Source organism: Podarcis muralis, chromosome 8 (genome assembly GCF_964188315.1).
Source record: "Podarcis muralis chromosome 8, rPodMur119.hap1.1, whole genome shotgun sequence".
In the NCBI taxonomy this organism is placed as follows: domain Eukaryota; kingdom Metazoa; phylum Chordata; class Lepidosauria; order Squamata; family Lacertidae; genus Podarcis; species Podarcis muralis.
In genome coordinates, this window is record NC_135662.1 from 87,146,551 (window position 1) to 87,157,702 (window position 11,152).

Here is an 11,152-nt window from a genome sequence, read left to right on the forward strand (position 1 = left end):
AGGTCCTTGTGGGAGAACAAATGCATCCATTCTGCTAGGAGGTTCAAGGATGCCCCTTTAGGGGCTGCAGAATTGCCTATCCAGCTTTGCCCCATTAAAAAAATTGTGTTAGCAGAGCTCTGTGTATGCCTGGTTTTCACAAGAGCTCAGGAAAAAAGCGTGGAATGTATTACTGGATGCAGAATTTGGTATCCTGAAATAATCACCTTTATTTTATTTTAATTTATTTTAAAAAAAGATCCAGTCTTTATGGCTTTGAAGATACACTCAAAAGTGTGTGGGAAATGTGTGTGACATCCTGGGGAGAAATGCTAAATGCAGTACTGGGTGCAGAATTTGGCTTCCTGAGGTGCTTGGTTCTCTTTTTTGAAAAGGCAAGTTTTCAGCCCTTATGATTATGAAGATATGGTTGAAAATGTGAAATGCCAGTTGAAATAGCAGAAGCCAGAGGGGTGGCTGGAGAAGAATTCCAGCAGCTGGGGTGAGGGCTTCAGTGCCCTGCATAGTCCTGCCCTCCCTGTGACAAGCAAGACCAGAATATAGTATGCAGAACTGTAAACACTACAATATTAAAAAAAAAAATATGAAAATGTGCATAATCTGTGCAGATCACACTTTCCTTAGTGCAGAATTTGGATTGTCTGTGTGCACAATTAAGTATACACTGCCCTGATTCCCCAGATCACTGCTCTTTTTGACAGTTCATGGGAATTAAACTCACAAGATAATACGGTCCCTCCTTAAGCAAATGCACTCCTACATCCAACCAGTGAGCTGGACCCTCAAATCTCTTGGCTGTCCAGTTTGTGTCTTATTTCCCCTACCAAAGCCCCCATGATGAAATAAGAAAGATAGTTGCAGGGCAGGGAGATAAAAGTAGTAAGATTCTTGCTTCATCTCTGTTCCAAACCTCAGTCATGTGTAAGCTTCATTCTAAACAAAACAAAACCTTTTTAGAACCCTCTTCTTTCCAACCACAAGGTTAATGTCAATTGAAAAGACTTCCATGCTTTGCTTTACATCCTAGTGAGTGTGATCAAAAAAATAAACCACTTAATTTTGTTATCTTTAGGTGAAATATTAAACACTGTAGCTGGGTTGGTTTTTGCATGCTGGGCATTACCCCCATTCCCAATAAGAAATTATTCACACTTTCTAGAGCAGTAAAACCTCATTCTGGATGAGAGCATAAATCCCTATTACTTTAAACTCAAGCATTTTCTTGGGTTTCTGTGATTTTCCATTGCAGCTATTTTGATGTGCTAACAGGATGAGAAACACACAAAAGTGCACCTGATATATTCACACATACCAAGAAGAAGAAAACTACACATTTTACAAAATGGAGCTCTTGCACAAAGACCTGTTGAAGTGTGCGGGGCATGGCTGTTTTGACTTATAGACACACATTCTCTAAAGCAGGAGGAGGAGACCTGTGCCCTCCACCAATGTTGTTGGTCTCCATTAACCTCAGGTAGCATGGCCAATGGCCAGGGATTATGGTAATTGCAATCCAACAACATCTGGAGGGCAACAGGTGTCCCATCCCTGCTCTATACCCTTCCCCCTGCCACCGCCTGAGACATTCCTGTTCTACAATAGAAGACAAGCTTTTCATTTAACATCAAAGTACCATGTGGTGTTTCCTGCTTAGAGCCTTCACCAGACCTGACAAATGAAACAGAAAGAATCTACATTCTTTTAGTTTCCTTTTCATCGATTCTCTCATGTCAAAAGCTACTAACCACTTGCTGTCCAGTGGCACTTATTTCAGTTTAATCACAAATTACAACTGCTGTTGGTGACATAGCATCACAGTCTTTCACAGATCATCAAGCTTTCAGGGAAGGCAGCTTGCACAGAAGACTTCTCAGCCACTTGTACCAGGCAGAACAGTGCAGGTGACAAAGTCCAGAAATCTCAGCCTTGCTTCACCAGCACCACGGACAGCACCCTGTCCTCTTCTGCGCCCACTACTGACCAAGAGCAAGCATTATTTCAAGTTATTGTTAATAACCATGTTGTCATGTATATCACAATATGTGGTCATTTTCTTCCTCTTTCCAAAAGTAGAGAAGCTGTTTTTGGCTTCCTGATCCAGAAACAGAGGCCCATCCTTATTGGCAGGCATAGTAGGAGTCCCCGGAATATACACGTTGTGTTGGTAATCCAGAGGGGACATGTGCTGTGAGTACACAGGAGCATACCGAGGTGTCCAGACGCTGTTTGAGGCACCAGGTGCTTTCTGGAGCTCTGTGAAAAGAGAAGATGTTATCTATTGACAGAAAGAAAATCTCAGGGGGATCACAGCACATCAAACATAGTCCCATTCATGAGATATGCTCCATCCAGTTCCCAATAGCATATCTGAGCTTCCATATGAAGTGTCAAAGTCAGCAAAATAAAATCTTGAAGGGCTGGGACTGAACCACCCGCCCCTACAAATCTACACACCATAGCTTACTTCAACTAGTAAAGCAAAATAAATGTAAATATGGCAAGAATTGAGCACTCCAAAGGAGTATGGGAGTTAAACATTTGATGGACGTATACCAACAGCTCTTAATTTACTATTCTGGGAATCCAAGGATCAAAACTCACCAGAGACTGGAGTGACCAAAGTGCGCAACCTGTCATGTTCCTTCTGGATTCCTCGACGAACTCCCCCTACATCCTCTAGGCTCTGTGAACTAAAAAAGAGGAGCAAATAAACAGAGTTATCCAAGATTAGGGTAAGAACACCTAACATGCTCCATAGCCATTGCTTTATGACTAAATGACCCAGACCAATCCCAGTACCTCTTCAATGTTGATTGCTTAGATGGCAACCAGTCTGTATTGGGTTGTTTCACCTGCAAATGAGAAAAAGCGGATGTTGAGTAGAATATCTGCCTTCATTACACTTGACCAATGGATGCTGTTCTGCCAGCCTTTTGTGTTTTCAATAGGCATAGCAGCTAGCAGTGTTTTACAGCAGGGTCATAAAACACAAGGCACAGAGGCCTAATTAGGCCCCCTCAGGGTCTTCCGTACACACTTCAGGCAAATTATTTAACTACTTTCAGCACCAAGAAGCCATGATTTTAATAGAGCAAAGATGCAAATTCATAATGGCAGCTACTTCCCATACACATGGCTAATCCTGCATAATTCCCTCTAAAATAATGCAGTGGGGCTATGAGAAGAACAGAACAGATAAAGCATTGTACAGAGAAGAGCAATGACTTTGATATTTGCCAGCATTGGCAGGTGGTGGCAGTGGTAGCAACCATGTTGGAGCCATCAGTGGAGGAGATGTGAACATCTTGGTGCTTGGGCTGGCAGGATTCGGAAACTTGCTTGGTCAGGTGTGACAATTTAGTGGGTAGTCAATGGTGTGTGGGAATGGGGGGTTTGTGGCAGGGAGCAGAGAGTTGCAGAAGGATGCTTGGGACTAAGAGGATAACTGGAAGAAAGAGAATGGCAGTCAAGGAACAGCAGTGGGTCATGTCAGGCTATATGGTGTGGCAGGAGGGAAGTGTCCCTTGGGCAGAAAGGAAGGAGGCTGGGCTGCCCTCTGCTCCTCCAAAAGCCACTGTCATTTTCCGGGCCCATGAACCAGACAGCACCTGGTTTGGAAGCAGGGGCCTGATTTCCATGAGTCCCAGTCAGGGAGTTCTACAAAGTTGCACAAGGCCCTGGGTTGGTACTTGCATGCAAATTCATCCCCTCTTGCCTGCAGCAGGAAGTCATGATTTGCTGTATGTGAGAACCTGACTCATCCCTGAGCCACAGAAAGGACTTTTGTAACACCTTACAGGACCCCGGACACCACGGTGTCTGTTCAGCAAACTCGGCTGCGATCCTTCAAGTGTTAAGTAATGCAAAGTCGAGGAATCAAGCGATGTGCTTGCATGGAAGGACCAGCCGGCCTACAAGTGAAAAGCTACTTTCTGAGAAAGTGCTCCTTTGGGTACTTCTTTCCTGTTTTCAAACGCAGAGATTTTAAAAAAATGGGGCCCTCAGCTTGAATATCACATAGCAGAACCTGACTTCCTTGGGCTCCTCTCAATCAGCCGCTGCTTATCAGAAAGATTTGGTCGAGGGGGTCTTTTCTCGCCCGAAGGGAAAGGAAGGGAAGCCGCGTCTCTCCCCCCCCCTCCCCGCGCGCGCCTCTTCTTGGGGGTTTCTGCCGCGCCTGAGATCAGTTGCGGAAGACCCTCTCCGGGGGGCGCCGCTTAGAGCCCCTCCACCGGGGCTGCGCTCCTTCCCACAGCGGGGCGACTAGCCCCCCCCCCCCCAGCCAGAGAGCCCCGAGCTCCTTCCCAAGAGGCCCCCTCATTGGTATTCTGCGTTTTCTCGGGCGCGCTCCGACTTGGCTTTTGCCGAAGTGGGTTTTTTTAATCTCGGTGTCAGACTCGCTGGATTGTGAAATGGAAGCGCCGCTCGCTTCGGCTTACTTTGAAAATCCCCAATTATTGTCCTATTGTTATGCGCTTTGACTTAATATGCCTGCCTCGTTAGCATGGGGGTCACGTACTGGGTGCGGGAGGAGGAAGCCTCCCTCGCTCCCTGCCTGCCAATGTGCCACCCTGGATGGATGGAGAGGCCTCGCCAAGCGGGTCAGGGGCGCTGAGCCCCGGGAGGAGATGAACCAGGAGGCGCCTGGCTTGGGAAAGAGCGGGGAGGGAAGAGCGAGGCAGGCAGGGGCGACTTCGGGGGCCAAGCTCCATGGTCCTCCCTCCTTGAAACGAGTCCTGCGGGGGGAGGGGTTCATCCCTGTCGCCTCTTTTCCGCGAGGGGGCTTTGGAGAATGGTGACCCAGCCTCGGAACCTTCCGAGATCGCCTGCCCTCTCTGAAGCGCAAAGGCCCGGCCTCGAGGGCGCTTCTCGCCCACCTGCGCTACTCATGTGCCCTGCAAGGGAGTCAGCAGGTTGAGAAACGGGGGAGGGCAAGTCCCCCCAGGCCTCTTGCTGGGAGATCCTGCTGCGTGGACCTCTTCCTCCTCTGTAAAATGCCAACCTTTAACTCAAGAGGAATGGATGGATGGATGCAATCCTTCATGCCCTAAATATCCCCGGAGATGCTCCCAATACGTTTTCATGCCATCTCTTCTGAGAGACCACGGCCTGTTTGTCTCTCTGTCTGTCTCTGTCTTGCTGTTGGATCCTTCCGGTGAGAGGTTTATCACCCTCCCCCGCCCCCGCAGCGCCAGCCGCCTCCCTCCCCGTAGCGAGGTAGCTTTTGTGGCCTTGCTGCTCTCTCCTTGGTCCGCCCGAGGCGGAGAGGTGTGGAAATCAGCTCCGTACCTCAAGTCACTAGGGGGAGTTTGTAACTGACTAGAGGAAAATCGCATTAACATATTAGACAACTGTGTCCAACGATCCAAGCGAAAATGTGAAAAAGGAAGACGACCTGTCTGCAGAATGACTTGTGCTCGTTTAAAAAGGGCTGTATGGTTAAAAGTGGTTTTCAAATGTTTGTAAGTGGATTATGCTTTTCATCCTCGTCCATCCTGGGTAATCGCGTTATTGAAATAGTATTTCATCGGGAAAAATTAGACGTTATTCATTTATATGCTTAACAAATGTTGACATAAAAATCTCTTTCTATCTGTCAAGGGTTTTTTCTTTCCCCCCCCCGCCCCTCCCCGCAGCAGCCAGCCTATTCTGTTCTTTTTTACACCAGCCCAGTGATCCGCTCTTTGAAACAGCAAGGCGTTCGCCTCCCCCCACAAAGCGCCTCCGCTCGCCTGCCACCGAGAAGAGCTCAGCATCAATTTCAAGAGGTGCCAGGAGGGCGGAGGGGTCCTCAGCAAATGGGATCGTGGCAAAGGTAAGGAGGCGCCTCTGAAGGAGCCAAACACAGCACCAGGCAGGACTGGTCCTTCCCAAGCAGAAAGATCTGTCAAGCCCAACGCTGCTTCTGCAGCAGCAGCAACAGAGTGCCGCCTTAACCCCTTCCTTTCCCCACAGGGATCGAGCGAGGGGCGCTCATTCTGGGGCACCACGCATGGGGAAATTCTCCTGCTCACACGCATTGAAAAGAATGGGACCTGGTCATTTATTTCAAGGAGGTTTGAGCAGGAAAGCCGCCTGGTGGATTGCTCCCCTGACAGAAGAAAGGATAAGCTAGAGCCCCTTATGGGGAGTTGTAGGCGCGGTGCATTTACAACATGACCACCGTTCCACCACTGCGATGTCCTGGGCCCGTCTCTGCAGCCCTTCTCTTCTCTGATATGGAATGTGATGTGTGTGTCGTGCGTGGGTGCGTAAGAAAGAGAGGGAGGGAGGGAGGGGAGAGCTTGTGCACGCTTATTCCGAAGAAAACCCCAGGGAATTCAGTGTGACTTCCCCCCAAGTAAGTGAGTGGAGGCTGGTTGCTCGCCTCCACCTGATTTTCTCCTCTCAGCCAGAGGGAGGGAGTGAAGGTGGTTGACCCCTTGCCTTTACGGTGAGCCAGCGACCCCCACGCCAACCTCGCGCCTTTCCCGCGGGCTGGGAGAAAGACCTCGAGTGGGAGGCAGCCAGGGAGAGAGGGAGGGGTAGAGACAGGCAGGCAGCAGCAGCGAGACGAGCCGCGGGGCCGTCAGGCGAGGGGAGCTGTCATCTCTTTCGACAGAGCCGGTCCCAGATTCCTCGGCGCGCTCCTCGTCTCAGCCTTAATGGGCGCTCGAGTATCACTTCTGAGCGCTTTCCGCTCGTCCCACTAATTTAAAACGAGCCTGACGTTTTCAAAATAATTAACTAAAACGGCAAGAAGCCTGGTGGAGAATTTTTTGCTGTCTGATGGTTACTAATGTCGACGCTGCCACTTGATCAAAGGGCCGGGTAATTATCTTTAAAAAGTTGCTCAGGAATGAAAAGATTTCGCCCTGCGCGGATTTATTTTTTTGAAGACAGGGGCGGGCGGCGGCGGGGGGGGGGGGGGGGGCGTAGAGTTGCCTAATCATTTTCGAGGGACTTTCCGGACACTTTTTGGCACAGCTTCCCCCTCCCTCCCCAGAGGTTACCTGGCTGGAGGGCTGCAGAGAATTATTGGCCAAGCGGGGCGTCTTTCCCTGAGCTGGTGGCAAGTTGTCCGGGACTTTCTCGTTGTTCCTGGGAGCAGCCGGGCTGTAGGGCTTCAGGAACATGAAGTCGCTCTTGGCCGACTCCGGGGTGAGGCAGACCTTGTAGCAATAGCCCGGAGGGCCCCCCACAGCCGCGCCCTCCCCGCAGTTGGTGGCCCCTTTGTTGCCCGAGGGGACCTGGGAGTTGTGGATGTGGTTGGAGTTCTTGAAGATGTCCGTCGGGGGCCCCGAGGGGTCGCAGGAGCAGCAGCTGCCGCCGCCTCCGCCGCCTCCGCAGGGCGGGAGCGAGCAGCCGTAGTCCTGGAGGGTGAGCCGGTCCTTGTGGCACTTGACGGCCGTGAGGATGACGATGGCTACCAGGAAGGTGAAGGAGACGGAGCCCAGGGACACGATCAGGTAGAGGGTGAGCGTGGAAGAGGCGGACTCGGGCCCCAGCGGGAACTCGCTGAAGTCCGACAGCACCTCGGGCACGCTGTCCACCACGGAGAGGAGCAGCGACACCGAGGCCGAGAGCGGCGGCTGCCCGTTGTCGCGCACCTGCACCAGAAGGCGGTGCCTGGGCGCGTCCTTCTCCAGGAAGGCGCGGATGGTGCGGATCTCGCCGGTGTACAAGGCCACGCTGAAGAGGCTGCTGTCCGTCGCCTGCACAATCTGGTAGGAGAGCCGCGAGTTCTGGCCGGCGTCCGCGTCGACGGCGGAGACCTTCCCCACCAGGTAGCCCGGGTCTGCCGAGCGGGGCACCACCTCCACGGCCAGCGAGCCGTTGCGGGGCACGGGCGCCACGATGACCGGCGCGTTGTCGTTCTGATCCAGCACGAAGACGTGGACGGTGACATTGCTGCTGAGCGGGGGGAAGCCGGCGTCCTGGGCCAGCACTTGGATCTGGAAGTTGCGGATCTGCTCGTAGTCCAGCGAGCGCAGCGCGTACATGTGCCCGCTGTCCGAGTTGATGGAGACGTAGGTGGCCACGGGCATGCCCTGGATCTGCCCGTCGGCGATGGAGTAGGACAGGTAGGAGTTCTGCTTGCAGTCCGGGTCCAGGGCGCTGACCGAGCAAATGGACGCCCCGGGCGCGTTGTTCTCCATCACGTAGACGCTGTAGGAGGGCTGCAGGAAGCGCGGCGCGTTGTCGTTGATGTCCGACACATGGACGGTCAGCGTCTTCCTGGTGGCCAGCGCTGGGCTGCCCCGATCTCGAGCCGTGATGCTGATGTTGTACTCGGGCACAGCCTCGCGGTCCAGGGGGTCGGTGGTCACCAGGGTGTAGTAGTTGTGGAAGGAGGACTGCAGCTGGAAGGGCACGTCCGGCGGGATCTCGCAGCTCACCTTGCCGTTGTCCCCGGAGTCTCTGTCCAGCACGCTGATCACGGCGATGACGGTGCCGGGAGGCGCGTCCTCCAGGACGGGCGTGGAGACCGAGGTGAGGGTCACCTCGGGCGCGTTGTCGTTGACATCCACGAGATGCACCAAGACCCGGCAATGGACCGCGACGGCGGAGGGGCCGCGGTCCTTGGCCTGCACGTAGAGCTCGTGCAGGTTGGCTCGCTCATAGTCCAGCTGACCCTTCAGGCGCACCTGCCCGCTGCGGGGCTCCACGCTGAAGAGCTCTCGGACCCTCGGCGGAGCGTGCCCGCTGAAGGAGTACTCCACCTCGCCGTTGGTGCCCTCGTCCAGGTCGGTGGCGTTCAGCCTGATGACCAGAGTCCCCTTGGGCGCGTCTTCCGGAAGACTCACCGTGTAGGAGGACTGATCGAAGACGGGCACGTTGTCGTTGGCGTCCAGCACCGTGACCACGACCCGAGCCGTGCCGGAGCGCTCGGGGATGCCGCCATCCAAAGCTGTCAGCAAGACCCGGTGGCTGCGCTGCTGCTCGCGGTCCAGGCTTCTCTCCAGCACCAGCTCGGCGAACTTGCTGCCATCGCTGCGGGTCTGCACCTCCAGCGAGAAGAAACCGTTGGGGCTGAGCCGGTAAGTGCGCAGGGAGTTGGTGCCCACGTCCGGGTCCTGCGCGCTCTCCAGGGGGAAGCGGGCGCCGGGCAGCGCCGACTCCGTCACCTCCAGCACATACTCTTGCCAGGGGAAGCTGGGCGCGTTGTCGTTGATGTCCAGCACCTCCACCTCGACGCGGTACAGCTCCAGCGGGCTCTCGATGACCAGCTGCAGGTGCAGGAGGCAGGCCCCGCTGGCCTCGCACACCTCCTCGCGGTCGATCTTCTCGTTGACAAAGAGGATCCCGTTCTCCAGGTTCACCTCCAAGTGCTGCTTGCTGCCCGCCCGGGACACAATGCGAAACCGCCTGGCCGACAGCTTAGACACATCCAGCCCCAGATCCTCGGCGATGTTGGCCACGAAGGCTCCGTGCTCCAGTTCCTCGGGCACCGAGTAGTGCAGCTGGCTCGCTGCTGGCGCCGGAGCCAGAGCGAGAGCCAAGCAAGAAGTTAGCAGGAGCAACAGCTCCAGCCTCGCGCAACTCCCGGCGCAGCCTGCCAGCCTCGGGCCGAGCCGGGCCCCCCCTGAACCCCTCACCCAGCGGGGAGTCCCGCCGCCTCCATCGGGAGAAGGCATCGGTGGGCTCAGCGCGGACGCGGCAGAGCACTGGCGCCGCCGCAGCTGCAGCCTCCGCTCCCGCCCTTGTGCGTCTTCATCATCAATGGACTTGGACTTCCAACTACTTTCGGCTGGCAGGGGGAGCCGGCAAGGGAGGACCCGCCTGCCATTTCAGCACCGCATTGGTGGACAGCGCCGTCGAGCCCGAGCCCGAGCGGCTGCGACGAGGACGGGCGGAATGGTTAACCCTTTCGTAGCCGGCGGAAGCGACGTGGGGAGGGGAGAGAGAGAAAGAGAGAGTGTGTGTTTTAATTCTTATACCCAGGAGGCTGCAATCATTTCCATGCGGGAAAAGGTCAGGTACCTTCCCAGCGTGGCGCGGTGTATTATCAGCAAAGCGAGGATAGCTTAGAAGTCCCCGATGAAGCAAATTGGCTGTGGCGGAGAATTTGTGGATCCTGAAGAGCAGCAACCCTAGTTGGCGCCGAAGCTGGTCTCGCTCGCTGTGGCTGGAGGGGAGGACGCTGCTCTCTCCGGGTGTCTCAGCTTCGGTCTCTTCCCAGAGAAAGAAAGTTCATTCCGCTCGGCGATGGCAGGAATCCCCTCTCTTCCCGCCCCTGTTTGCTACAGCAGCATCTCCGGGGTAGATTAAAGAGCCCTCAAACACATCGAAAGCCAAATCCTCTCCCTATCCTGACATCAGACTCCACGCATGGATTTAACCTTTAACAGATGGTTAAGCTTCTACAGAATTGATTACATTTTCCTGCGCACCGTTTTCCTTGTAATGCTGCTTTGTTTTTGTTTGTTTTTTAATTACCAGAGAAGAGGATTACATCCCAGACTGCCGGATCAAGGCTGATTCTATCAGCGCAGAGTCATGGAGAAAGCGCCCTCCCTCCCCCCCCCCCCCGCCCGCCAACACGCCTCCTCCTCGCTCCCGGGCCGCCGGAGTTCCCAAGTGCCTCTAATGCCGCCGACTCCGACGGCGAGAGCAGAAACAGCGAAAAGCGCCTGGAGGAAGGAGGCTCCACCGTGTGGCTGCTCTACAGGTTTTACATTAACCTTTCCGCAGCAGAGTGGTCCAGGCAGGCTGACACGCCAGCCACAGGCGTGGGTGGGAGGCTGAAATAAATTGACTGCAGTCCGCTGCTCAGGACCAGCTCTGCGTGTCGACTGATTCTGCTCCCGTTTGCGCGGCAGGTGGGGGAGTCCTCCTCCTTCTGCTTTTTGCCTCCCGGTTGTTTCCCTGATGTAGGTACAATTACGCGGCGTGCAGAGATAAGACTTCTGTCCGCAGCCTAACCGCGAGGCGTCGTTCCTGCGGATTTACGCCCCTTGGAAGGCAGCGGGGCTCAACGGGTTTGCTCCGTGCTACAGAACTTCAGCCGAATTGTGATCTCCCGCGTGACAAGGAAGGAGCGATGGCAGCTCTTGCCTCACCTTCCTCTCTACATCAAAACGAATGGTCTTTTCAGGCCCAATTCCAACACGTTTGCAAATAAAGTCCCGACGACCTAAATGGGACCTATGTCGCAGGGCAAGAAACCCGT

General features: G+C 54.4%; 1 protein-coding gene across 1 annotated transcript; it reads right to left on the reverse strand.

Annotated features, from left to right (window-relative positions):
* Window positions 1-211: 211 nt before the first annotated feature.
* Window positions 212-10,474, reverse strand: LOC114601138 (protocadherin-10-like). The gene is made up of 4 exons (XM_028738208.2): window positions 6,993-10,474; window positions 2,800-2,852; window positions 2,602-2,690; window positions 212-2,253 (listed from the first exon to the last, which is right to left on the reverse strand). The coding sequence occupies exons 1-4, from the start codon at window positions 9,615-9,617 to the stop codon at window positions 1,994-1,996; spliced, it is 3,027 nt and encodes a 1,008-aa protein (XP_028594041.2). The 5' UTR covers window positions 9,618-10,474; the 3' UTR covers window positions 212-1,993.
* Between the last annotated feature and the right edge of the window lie 678 nt (window positions 10,475-11,152).